Source organism: Oncorhynchus gorbuscha, linkage group LG21, assembly GCF_021184085.1.
Source record: "Oncorhynchus gorbuscha isolate QuinsamMale2020 ecotype Even-year linkage group LG21, OgorEven_v1.0, whole genome shotgun sequence".
In the NCBI taxonomy this organism is placed as follows: Eukaryota; Metazoa; Chordata; class Actinopteri; order Salmoniformes; family Salmonidae; genus Oncorhynchus; species Oncorhynchus gorbuscha.
This window is the reverse complement of record NC_060193.1, coordinates 15,325,650-15,337,331: the sequence shown is the minus strand read 5'-3', so window position 1 is coordinate 15,337,331 and position 11,682 is coordinate 15,325,650. Positions and strand designations below refer to the sequence as shown.

Sequence of the window (11,682 nt, the reverse complement as noted above, 5' to 3'; positions counted from 1 at the left end):
AAAGGTTCACAACAGTAGCTGTACTTTTAAGAGTGGATGTTAAGGTGTCTGTTGAAGGAGAGGAGATCAGGCCTGGAAGGTGTAAGCTGGACCATATGGACTCTGGAATATCAAGTAAGCTTTTGTTTCACTCTTGGAAACCAATGATCATCAATGTACTGTAGGTTCATGGAAGCTGAAGAAATGATGCATGTTCTCCGTAGCTTAAAGTGCCAGCAAAACGTCTTCACTTGAAGCTACTACATGCAGTTGTATGTGTAGTAGATTCATGCCCTCAGTTGTTTTCATTTAAACAGTGCTATATACAATAATCAGTAGTCTGATGCATTAACAAACCAATCAATCATATTGTTTATTGCTTTTCTGCCATGTCCCTCTGTGTCTGCACCTGTAGGTTCTCTCTCCAGCATGTCGATGACCCAGTCCAGCCCTGGTCGACCCCCCCACACCGCTGCCCCCGGGCCCCTCCAGGGTCCTCTCGGCACTGCTCTGGTCCAGTTCCAGCTAGGCCTCTTCAGGGAGGTGGTTCGGGTGTCTGGGGGGCAGCTCAGCTACTGCCATGCCAAGAGACTGGCTGCAGAGATCATAGAACGCAAGGTGAACTTATAGACCTTACATGCAATCACTTCGCAAAGTACTGTCACCCCTGTTAAAGATGAGAACAAAATACCATCAAATAAATAATACAAATACTGCGCTATAATGTATGCTCAAAATAAATGAGAGAATTGTATTATTTTAAGCTAATATAGAAAAGTAGATTTTGTTTACCAAGTAACCATTTTTTTCCCAAAATGCAAGGTGTAAAGGTTATTGCTACTACTAAAGATTCCTAGAGATGAAATCAAACAATTGAATCTGCATTAACATTTTACTTTTTTAAGAAACTGTAATGTGGCCTTCCATGGTTTCCTGTGCCACTGGGGTATAAAAAAATGAGTTAACACACATGTCAAATCCATTTGTCATTCATCACCACGGGGAAAGCAGTGGTGTAAAGTACTTAAGTAGTTTTTGGGGATATCTGTACTTTACTTTACTATTTATATTTGACAACTTTTACTTTTACTCCATTACATTCCTAAAGAAAATAATGTACTTTCTACTACATACATTTTACCTGACACCCAAAAGTCCTATTCACACACTTATCAAGAGAACATCACTGGCCATCCCTACTGCCTCTGAGCTGGGAGACTCACTAAACAGAGAACACCCCTGGCCATCCCTACTGCCTCTGAGCTGGGAGACTCACTAAACAGAGAACACCCCTGGCCATCCCTACTGCCTCTGAGCTGGGAGACTCACTAAACAGAGAACATCACTGGCCTCTGATCTGGGAGACTCACTAAACAGAGAACACCCCTGGCCATCCCTACTGCCTCTGATCTGGGAGACTCACTAAACAGAGAACACCCCTGGCCATCCCTACTGCCTCTGAGCTGGGAGACTCACTAAACAGAGAACATCACTGGCCATCCCTACTGCCTCTGATCTGGGAGACTCACTAAACAGAGAACATCACTGGCCATCCCTACTGCCTCTGATCTGGGAGATTCACTAAACACACAGGCTTCTTTTGTAAATTATGTCTGAGTGTTGGAGTGTGCCCCTCGCTATCCGGCAATAAACATTGTTTTTCATTGTGCCGTCTGGTTTGCTTAATGTAAGAAATGTTTTATACATTTTTCTTTAACTTTTGATACTTACCTATATTTGAGCAATTACATTTACTTCTGATAGTTAAGTACATTTAAAACCAAATATTTTGAGACTTTTACTCAAGTAGTATTTTACTGGGTGACTTTCACATTTACTTGAGTCATTTTCTATTAAGTTATAATTACTTTTACTCAAGTGTGACAAATGGGTGCTTTTTCCAACACTGGGGGAAAGGCAAAAAGCTCACAAACGAAGAGAGAAAAATGGTTAGTGACCCTCATAAATCAGGCAATGGGCAAAACAAATTTGCTAAAAATATATATCACTTTCAACTATTAAGGCGGCAATTAAGAAGTTTAAAACCACTTGAACAGTGGTAAACTCGCCTGTGTATCTTGTCCCCACGCACAGTGAAGAAGATGCTTCTGGAAGCAAGGAAAAGTCCAAGGGCAGTTGGAGAAATACGGAACTGGGTCTCATCTTGGGGTCCCCAAGTCTCTTAATCTACAATTAGATGCCAGCTCCATGGCAATAGGCTCTTCAGGGGCGTGGCCAGTAAAAAGGCCTTTATTTAGCGTGATCAACAAATGTAAACTCCTGGAGCTTGCTAAACTGCCCTGGAACCGGCGCTATGGTGATATGAGACAGAAATAGAGGTCTTTGTCCACCCACACCAGCAGTGGGTTTGCCATTGAAAGATTGATGCAATGTGCAGAAAATAACCTCATATCTACTGTAAAATATAGTGGTGGATATTTGATGTTATGAAGTTGTTTTGATTCCACTGGTCCTAGCGCCCTTGTTAAGGTCAACGTCATCATGAACTCTACCAAGTACCAGAACATTTTTGCCAAAAACCTGTTTGCTGCTGGCAGGAGGCAGAAACTTGGCCACAAATGAAACTTCCAACAAGACAATGACCCCAAGCATGCATCCGACTCCACCAAGAAATGTTTAATTGACCACAAAACCAACATTTTGTAATGACCATCTCAGTCTCTGGATTTCAGCGCCATTGAAAACCTTTTGTTTGAATTAAAGAGGGGAGTCCATAAGCACAGACCAAATATATCAAGGATCTGGAAAGATTCTGTTTGGAGGAATGGTCTAAGATCCAACCCAATGTGTTCTCCCATCTCATAAAACATGAAAGAAAAAGGCCCAGTGGTGTGCAAAAGAGCAGAAAGTAAATAAAAACAATATGGGGATGCGGTAGGTAGATTGGATGGGCTATTTACAGATGGGCTATGTACAGCTGCTGCGATCGATTAGCTGCTCGGATAAAAAAACGTATTTTGTAAATACACAATCCATGTCTCATTGCCACGGTTTACAAATTGTTCTTCTTTAACCTGTCTCCTCCCCTTCATCTACATTGACTTGAAGTGGATTTAACAAGTGACATCAATAAGGGATCATAGCTTCCACCTGGATTAACCTGGAAAGTCTGTCATGGGAAGAGCAGGTGTTCCTAATGTTTTGTACACTCAGTCCCAGACCTGTGTGTTTTATTTTAGCCAACTACTCTGACTATCGTTGTGATACCATACAGTGGCTATATATAATCTTTCTCTTTCGGGCTCTCCATCTCTCTCTTTCTCTCTGTTTCTCTCTGTCTCTGTTAAGTCAGTTCAGCATACTTTATTGACATGGAAATAAAACGCATTGTCAAAGTAAATATATTAACGATGGTCAAAGACCAACATATACTAGACTGTTTGTAATTAAGCAATACAAATGACAATGTCACTCATATTAACAGCAATTCCAACACATATTAATGAAGAATAATCACACTCTTCTCACTGTCTGTCCCTCAGGTTGTGGCAGGACGCCACACATTTGGCTGATTAAAACACAGCATTTAGTTTTTTTCACCAAGTTTTGTATTTAAGTTTGTCTTCATCATTGAAGTTTTTTGCAAATTCTTCATATTGTTTTTTATCATTTTTGGAGAATAATGTATTTCTTATGTCAGAATATCTGTCACAGTTTGACAGAAAATGCAGCTGTCTCCATCTCTTCCTGGGTGCAGAATGAGCACATCCTGTCCTCTCTGGGCAGCCAGATGTGCCTGCGACGACCGGTCTATGGACAGTGCTGTGCTCACTGAGTCTGTACATAGTGTTTTCCTCGGTTTTCAGTCTCAGTGGTCAAATAGCATTAAAGTTTCCTTCAATTTTTTTTGTGGTTGGGCCAGATTGTGAGTGCCTGAGGCTTTGTTGGGCCAGATTGTGAGTGCCTGAGGCTTTGTTGGGGCAGATTGTGAGTGCCTGAGGCTTTGTTGGGCCAGATTGTGAGTGCCTGAGGCTTTGTTGGGCCAGATTGTGAGTGCCTGAGGCTTTGTTGGGCCAGATTGTGAGTGCCTGAGGCTTTGTTGGGCCAGATTGTGAGTGCCTGAGGCTTTGTTGGGCCAGATTGTGAGTGCCTGAGGCTTTGTTGGGCCAGATTGTGAGTGCCTGAGGCTTTGTTGGGCCAGATTGTGAGTGCCTGAGGATTTATTGGGCCAGATTGTGAGTGCCTGAGGATTTATTGGGCCAGATTGTGAGTGCCTGAGGATTTATTGGGCCAGATTGTGAGTGCCTGAGGCTTTATTGGGTTGGTAGCGGTTAGTGAACCGAGCCTCAGAACCAGCTGGCTGGTGAATAACATTTGTTGTCTCTTTTTAGGATAATAATCAGAACTAGGAATTGGGCTGATTCAAATTCAATCCAATTTTATTAGTCACATTCCCCAAATACAACAGGTATTACAGTGAAATGCTTACTTATGAGCCCTTAACCAACAATGCAGTCTTAATGCAAATGCAAATAGTCTGGTTAGCCATTCGATTAGATGTTCAGGAGTCTTATGGCTTGGGGGTAGAAGCTGTTTAAAAGCCTCTTGGACCTAGACATGGTGCTACGGTACCGCTTGCCTTGTGGTAGCAGAGAGGACAGTCTATGACTTGGGTGGCTGGAGTCTTCGACCATTTTTAGGGCCTTCCTCTGACACCGCCTGGTATAGAGATCCTGGATGGCAGGAAGCTTGGCCCCAGGGATGTACTGGGACGTACGCAGTATGCTCTGTAGCGCCTTGTGGTCGGAGGCCGAGCAGTTGCCATACCAGGCTGTGATGCAGCCAGTCAGGATGCTCTCAATGGTGCAGCTGTAGAACTTTTTGAGGATCTGAGGATTCTGCTCTGCATGCGTTGTTTGGAGTTTTTCTCTGTACTCTGAGGATGCTCTTGCAGAGTTTCAATTGGGTGTTTGTCCCATTTGTCAAATTCTTCTTTTGTAAGCGGACCCCACACTTCACTTGAATATAGTGCATTTGGTTATATTATTGAGTTGAATATTTTGAGCCATTTCATTTAATATATATTTTTAATGCCATAGAAAGCCCTCCTTGCTTTGTCTTTCAGTTACTTCACAGCCAGGTTGAATGTCCCTCTGGAGCTGATTCTTATTCCTAAATATGTGTAGATGTGTGTTGTTTATTAGTAAAGCCCAGTAAAAATGAGTATTTTGGATCGATTTTTGTCTTTTTGAGATTGACTGTTAGGGCCCAGGTCTGACAACTGTTTGCAGATGATCTAATTGTTGGTGTAACACCTCTTTTGTGGAGGACAGTAGCACCAGGCCATCTGCATACAGGAGGCATTTTATTTCTGTGTCGTTAAGAGTGAGACCAGGGGGGCTGTTGTTCTAGTGTTTATGCCAATTAATGTACACTGTATATGAATAAATAGACTTGAGTTCAGGTTGTTCCTGGTTCACTCCGCACCCTTGGGAAAATACATGTCTGTGTTTATTTCCAATTTTGACTGTTATCCCCCCCCCCCCCTCTGTCTCTACCTCACCTCTGTGAGAGATGGCCATGTTACTTCATCAGCCAGAGGGGCTGCCGTGTGGTTTAGCTGTGTCTGCAGCTAACTTTCCAACCACAGCCTTCCACACACACACACACCGCCGTGCCTGTCTCGCTCAAATCAGCCCCCTTATCCTTTGATCTTCTGACTGTTTCCAGGCAGCAGGTCAGTTGGCCCGTGTAGTCTTTGTGTGAGAACTTGTATGCGGTTTGTGTGAATAATCTGTATCTCTCAGATCATTGCACTTCTCCTGTCTATAGGAACAAACACTCAAACAAACACACACTCACACTTGTTTCCATCTTAATTGAAAATCTATTTTCTTTGTTTTTTTAATTTAACCTTTTATTTAACCAGGCAAGTCAGTTAAGAACAAATTCTTATTTACAATGACAGCCTAGGAACAGTGGGTTAACTGCCATAGTCAGGGGCAGAACGACAGATTTTTACCTTGTCAGCTCGGGGATTCTATCAAGCAACCTTTCGGTTCCTGGCCCAATGCTCTGGCCCCTAACGACAGCGCTCACATAGTTCCATGACCAGTCTCTCGCTATAATGGCCTACCCTCCCTCAATGCCAACGTCTGTCTGCATGCTTTCGGTGATGTTAACCAGACAGACCTCCTCTATAATCTGTCTCTCCTGCTCTGCCTTGATTGATCGATCAGCCGATGTATACTGATTGATCATGTTCTGTGTACTGCAGGCTCCAGACTGTAGTGTGGTGGGTATTGGGGAGAAGGTCCTCCTGTTCAGACACCAGACAGGCTCGGAACACCTCCTCCACAGACTCACGGACCAGGATGCACTGCTGGACGGCGACCTCATAGAGATCATCCTCTCAGGTCAGACCGGGGTTGTGTCCCAAATGGCCAGCTATTCCCTGTAGTGCACTACTTATGACCAGGGCCCACATATAGTTCATTGAATGTACTGAAATGTAGTACGTTAAGTGTCCAGATAAAGTAATGGAATATCTGCTCTTTACGATCTGACTCAGGATCAGCTACTGTGACGAGGATAAAGATCCGCCCACACTCCCTGGCTGTCCAATCATATCGCACCCCCACCTTCTGTCATCACTGTGGGGAGATGCTGTGGGGGTTGGTACGTCAAGGGTTAAAATGTGAAGGTAAGGAAGTAGATACAGTAATAATTGATCCTTCATGTCTTTAATCGCAGTGAGAACCTTCACTATTTATTTCATGTTGAATTGTGTTGAATTCTTTGTCGTATCTACCATTTTACCTAAATAGATTGTCTTAATTATGTCTCACATCTCTCTCGTCTCTGTAGGTTGCGGGTTAGACTTTCATAAGCGCTGTGCGCTGCAGTTGCCTAGTGACTGTAGCCATGCACGCCGTCGTGTGTGTGGCCCCAGCCTGTCCTTATTCCCCCCTGCCAGGCCCCGGACACACTCCCTCTCCACACCTGCAGGGGGCAGTATGGAGGAGGTCAGCACCAGTCATTATGGGCCGAATCCATTCCGCTGTTTAAGTGACATTTATGTGTGTGATTCTAAAATCTGACATGAAATATTTGTTATTCTCTCCCTCTCTCCCTCTTCCTCTCCCCCCTCTCTCCCTCTTCCTCTCCCCCCTCTCTCCATTTCCCCCTCTCTCCCTCTTCCAGATCAGTATGTTCAAGCCCGGGCCCAGACCTCCGTCGTGGGCAGATCAACCGGTGTGGCTGGGGCTGGTCCAGGGAAAGGGTGGCGTGGCGGGGAGGGCCAGGGTGCCACACACCTTCCACATCCACAGCTACACCAAGCCCACCGTGTGCCAACATTGCTACCACCTCCTTAAGGGCCTGTTCCGTCAGGGCCTGCAGTGCTCCGGTGAGAGGGGCCTGAGGTCAGGGGTTGAAGGTCATAGTTCAGATTGGGAGGTTGGTCACTGGGGTACTAAATACATGTATGATGCTTTTTCTAATCACACGTTTCTGAAGCAGGTATGTCAATCACTTGGTCAGATTCCAGATCTTGTGTTACAGCTGTGTCAGTAGTCTGTGCACTGAAGTTGATCTCTCTCTCTCATTCATATATATATAGACTGTAAGCTGAACTGCCATCGTCGCTGTGAGTCCTCCCTGGTCCCCGCTGACTGTCCTGGAGTGAGGACCAACACCAATGGGGAAGGAGGTGCGAGACAATGACAAACATAATGGCCTTAAATGTTAACTATTCCTAATGCTTTCAAGATGAAAGAAAAACTGCATATGTAATTGACTGTGTACTGTATTTACTTATTCAGTGACAGTTTAGTATTGCGATTTAGTAGTGGTTTAGTATTGTGGTTTAGTATTGCGGTTTAGTGTTGCGGTTTAGTGTAGTGGTTTAGTGTAGTGGTTTAGTGTAGTGGTTTAGTGTTGTGGTTTTGTGTTGTGGTTTAGTGTTGTGGTTTATTTATTTATTTATTTCACCTTTAGTTAACCAGGTAGGCAAGTTGAGAACAAGTTCTCATTTACAATTGCGACCTGGCCAAGATAAAGCAAAGGGGTTCCACACATACAACGACACAGAGTTACACATGGAGTAAAACAAACATACAGTCAATAATACAGTATAAACAAGTCTAAATACGATGTGAGCAAATGAGGTGAGAAGGGAGGTAAAGGCAAAAAAGGCCATGGTGGCAAAGTAAATACAATATAGCAAGTAAAACACTGGAATGGTAGATTTGCAATGGAAGAATGTGCAAAGTAGCAATAAAAATAATGGGGTGCAAAGGAGCAAAATACATAAATTAATTAAATATAGTAGGGAAAGAGGTAGTTGTTTGGGCTAAATTATAGGTGGGCTATGTACAGGTGCAGTAATCTGTGAGCTGCACTGACAGTTGGTGCTTAAAGCTAGTGAGGGAGATAAGTGTTTCCAGTTTAGTGTAGTGGTTTAGTGTTGTGGTTTAGTGTTGCGGTTCAGTGTAGTGGTTTAGTGTTGTGGTTTAGTGTTGCGGTTTAGTGTTGCGGTTTAGTGTTGCGGTTCAGTGTAGTGGTTTAGTGTAGTGGTTTAGTGTTGTGGTTTAGTGTTGCGGTTCAGTGTAGTGGTTTAGTGTTGTGGTTTATTGTAGTGGTTTAGTGTTGTGGTTTAGTATTGATGCAGTAAAGATGTTACACAGACTCCGTGGCCAGTCTGGGCTATAAGGACGACACAGAGGAGGAGGATATGAGATGCAGTATGACATCACTAGAAGACCATGACGATGAGCCGTCTACTGAGGACCCATTTGCTGAGATCAAGGAGGTGGGACAACAGCCACCAATCACGTAAGAGTGATAACAAAATGCTGGGCTTTGATAGGACGTAAAGTTCAGTATGTTTCCACTTTGAGTTTTGATGATTACTTACTTATGATAGAGTATAGTACATCAGTGTCTGTCAACTGAAGTTGTAATAGTCCTCTCTCCCTCTTTCATCCCCCCCCTCCTCCCTATCTCTCCATCCCTCCCCCTCAACCCTCCACCCTATCTCTCCATCCATCCCTCCCTCCCTCCCCCTCCCCTCCCTCCCTCCCACTCCACCCCCCCCTCTCCCAGTCCGTGTTTCAGTAGTTATATTCCTCTGATGCGGGTGGTCCAATCAGTTCGTCACACTAAGAGAAGGACCAGTGGAGTCCTGAGAGCGGGCTGGCTACTGCATCACACCAACACCGACACACTGGTGAGAACACACACACAGTAGCTGCAGAGGGGGAAGGGGGGATGCAGAAGAACATTTGTTTTGCCCGCGCTGAAGACGTCTACATCGGTCTGCTAATACAGGACCAGTAAAGGCCCAGTGCAAAATATCAAATCAATGGATTTGTAAATGTAACTTATTTCTATGTGAACTGAAATGGTTTATTCGTTTATTTTACTAGACTCTCTTAACCAGAGCAATTTACAGCAGTGAGTGCATACATTTTCACTCTGGTCCCCCGTGGGAATCGAACCCACAACCCGAGCATTGTAAGCACCATGCTGAGCCACATCGCAAACCACTTGATGTCTCAATGTACTCAGTTACTGTATTGAACATTGTTTTTCTTCATGGTGATGGAAAGTCTACAGGTTCTAACCTAGATGACCAGCCTATATACAATACAGTAACGTACATTTACATTAAGTGGTTTGTAAGGATGGTAAATGAAAACTGCACAGAAAGTGGTTGTTTTCCATGTTATTTCATCAAGACAAATATTAATTTGATGTGGCTGTTTTGGGTCTTTGCCTAAAACAAAAGAGGGCTCCCAAGTGGCGCAGCGGTCTAAGGCACTGCTTCTTAGTGCTAGAGGCATCACTACAGACCCTGGTTTGATTCCAGGCTGTATCACAACCGGATGTGATTGGGAGCCCCATAAGGCAGCACTCAATAATATATATTTTTTATCACCCCCCCTCCCCCCCCCCACACACACACACACACAGAGAGACGGAGAACACCTATAACATACTTTCCTATTGTTTTTGTCAGAGGAAACGTCATTACTGGATATTGGACTGGAAGAATATTACTCTGTATCAGAATGAGACAAGCACCAAGTACTACAAGGTAGGTCACTGGTTGTTGCTCAGCCTCAGACCACACTGCCCCTTGCTCAGCCTCAGACCACACTGCCCCTATCTGAGATATCTACTGCAGCCCTTTGTGCTGTTGTCTGTGCCCAACAATTTTTGTACCATGTTTTGTGATGCTACCATGTTGTGTTGCAACCATACTGTGTTACCTAATATAATGTTTACATACCCTACATTATTCATCTCATATGTATATGTATATACTGTACTCTATATCATCTACTGCATCTTTATGTAATACATGTATCACTAGCCACTTTAACTATGCCACTATGTTTACATACTCATCTCATATGTACATACTGTACTCGATACCATCTACTGTATCCTTATGTAATACATGTATCACTAGCCACTAACTATGCCACTTTGTTTACATACTCATCTCATATGTACATACTGTACTCGATACCATCTACTGTATGCTGCTCTGTACCATCACTCATTCATATATCCTTATGTACATATTCTTTATCCCCTTCCACTTGTGTGTATCAGACAGTAGTTTTGGAATTGTTAGTTAGATTACTCGTTGGTTATTATTGCATTGTCGGAACTAGAAGCACAAGCATTTCGCTACACTCTCATTAACATCTGCTAACCATGTGAATGTGACAAATACAATTAGATTTGATGTGTTGCTGCCATGCTATGTTGTCTTAGGTCTCTCTTTATGTAGTGTTGTCTCTTGTCGTGATGTGTGTTTTATCCTATATTTTTATTTCATTTATTTTTCATCCAAGCCTCCATCCCTGCAGGAGGTATTTTGGTAGGCCGTCATTGTAAATAATAATTTGTTCTTAACTGACTTGCCTGGTTAAATAAAGGTCAAATAAAACATTTAAAAATGGGATGAGAATCATCTGGCGTTTCCCAAACCAAGGCCAGTCAGTCACCTCAACACGACAGTACTGACCTCTAGTGGCCAAATAGAATATCAACAAATGTTTTTTTTCTGTCTTCCACCGTTCCTTATTTTGGGCTCCCGAGTGGCGCAGCGGTCTAAGGCACTGCATCTCAGTGCTAGAGGTGTCACTACAGACCATGGTTTGATTCCAGGCTGTATCACAAATGGCCGTGATTGGGAGTCCCATTGGCCCAGCGTCGTCTGGGTTAGGCCGCGGTAGGCCGTCATTGTAAATAAGAATTTGATCTTAACTGACTTGCCTAGTTAAATAAAATTATCCCATGTCTCATTCTTTTCCTTACATTTTCATCCATTCTCCTTCCCGTCTTCCCTCCCTCCATCTCTAGGAGCTTCCTCTGTCTAATGTGCTGCAGGTGCGAGGCCCCGCTCAACTGTCTGGCCCCTTGTTGCCAGACAACAGTGCGCACTCGTTCGAGGTGGTGACGGGCACGCTGGTATACTGTGTGCTGGCGGGCAGGGACGGGCAGGCCTGGGAGACCGCAGTACGCCAGGCTCTGATGCCCGTCCAGAGCAGCGGGCAGGCGGGCAAACAGGGACAGGGTGAGTCAGAGAGTTAGCTAGCATGTTTGGACTGTGGTAGAAGTGTAGTCAAAGACAGTACCGTATGAAGATGGGCAGAATCACACTTGTAGGCGACGTTGGCCAGCTAAACTCATGTGCATAAACATGTCATCGGGTCTAACGGTCGA

General features: G+C 44.0%; 1 protein-coding gene across 2 annotated transcripts in view; it reads left to right on the top strand.

The window, feature by feature from the left end:
• Positions 1–11,682, top strand: part of LOC124008588 (serine/threonine-protein kinase D3-like) — a 29,426-nt gene continuing 17,744 nt past the window's right edge. For both annotated transcript variants that reach the window (XM_046319983.1, XM_046319984.1), the window contains exons 1-11: positions 1–114; positions 395–597; positions 6,218–6,356; positions 6,512–6,643; positions 6,808–6,965; positions 7,144–7,348; positions 7,562–7,651; positions 8,628–8,775; positions 9,046–9,169; positions 9,962–10,039; positions 11,320–11,533. In XM_046319983.1, the coding sequence (XP_046175939.1) occupies positions 96–114; positions 395–597; positions 6,218–6,356; positions 6,512–6,643; positions 6,808–6,965; positions 7,144–7,348; positions 7,562–7,651; positions 8,628–8,775; positions 9,046–9,169; positions 9,962–10,039; positions 11,320–11,533 (1,510 nt within the window). In that variant the 5' untranslated portion in view covers positions 1–95. The remainder of the gene's footprint in view (positions 115–394; positions 598–6,217; positions 6,357–6,511; positions 6,644–6,807; positions 6,966–7,143; positions 7,349–7,561; positions 7,652–8,627; positions 8,776–9,045; positions 9,170–9,961; positions 10,040–11,319; positions 11,534–11,682) is intronic.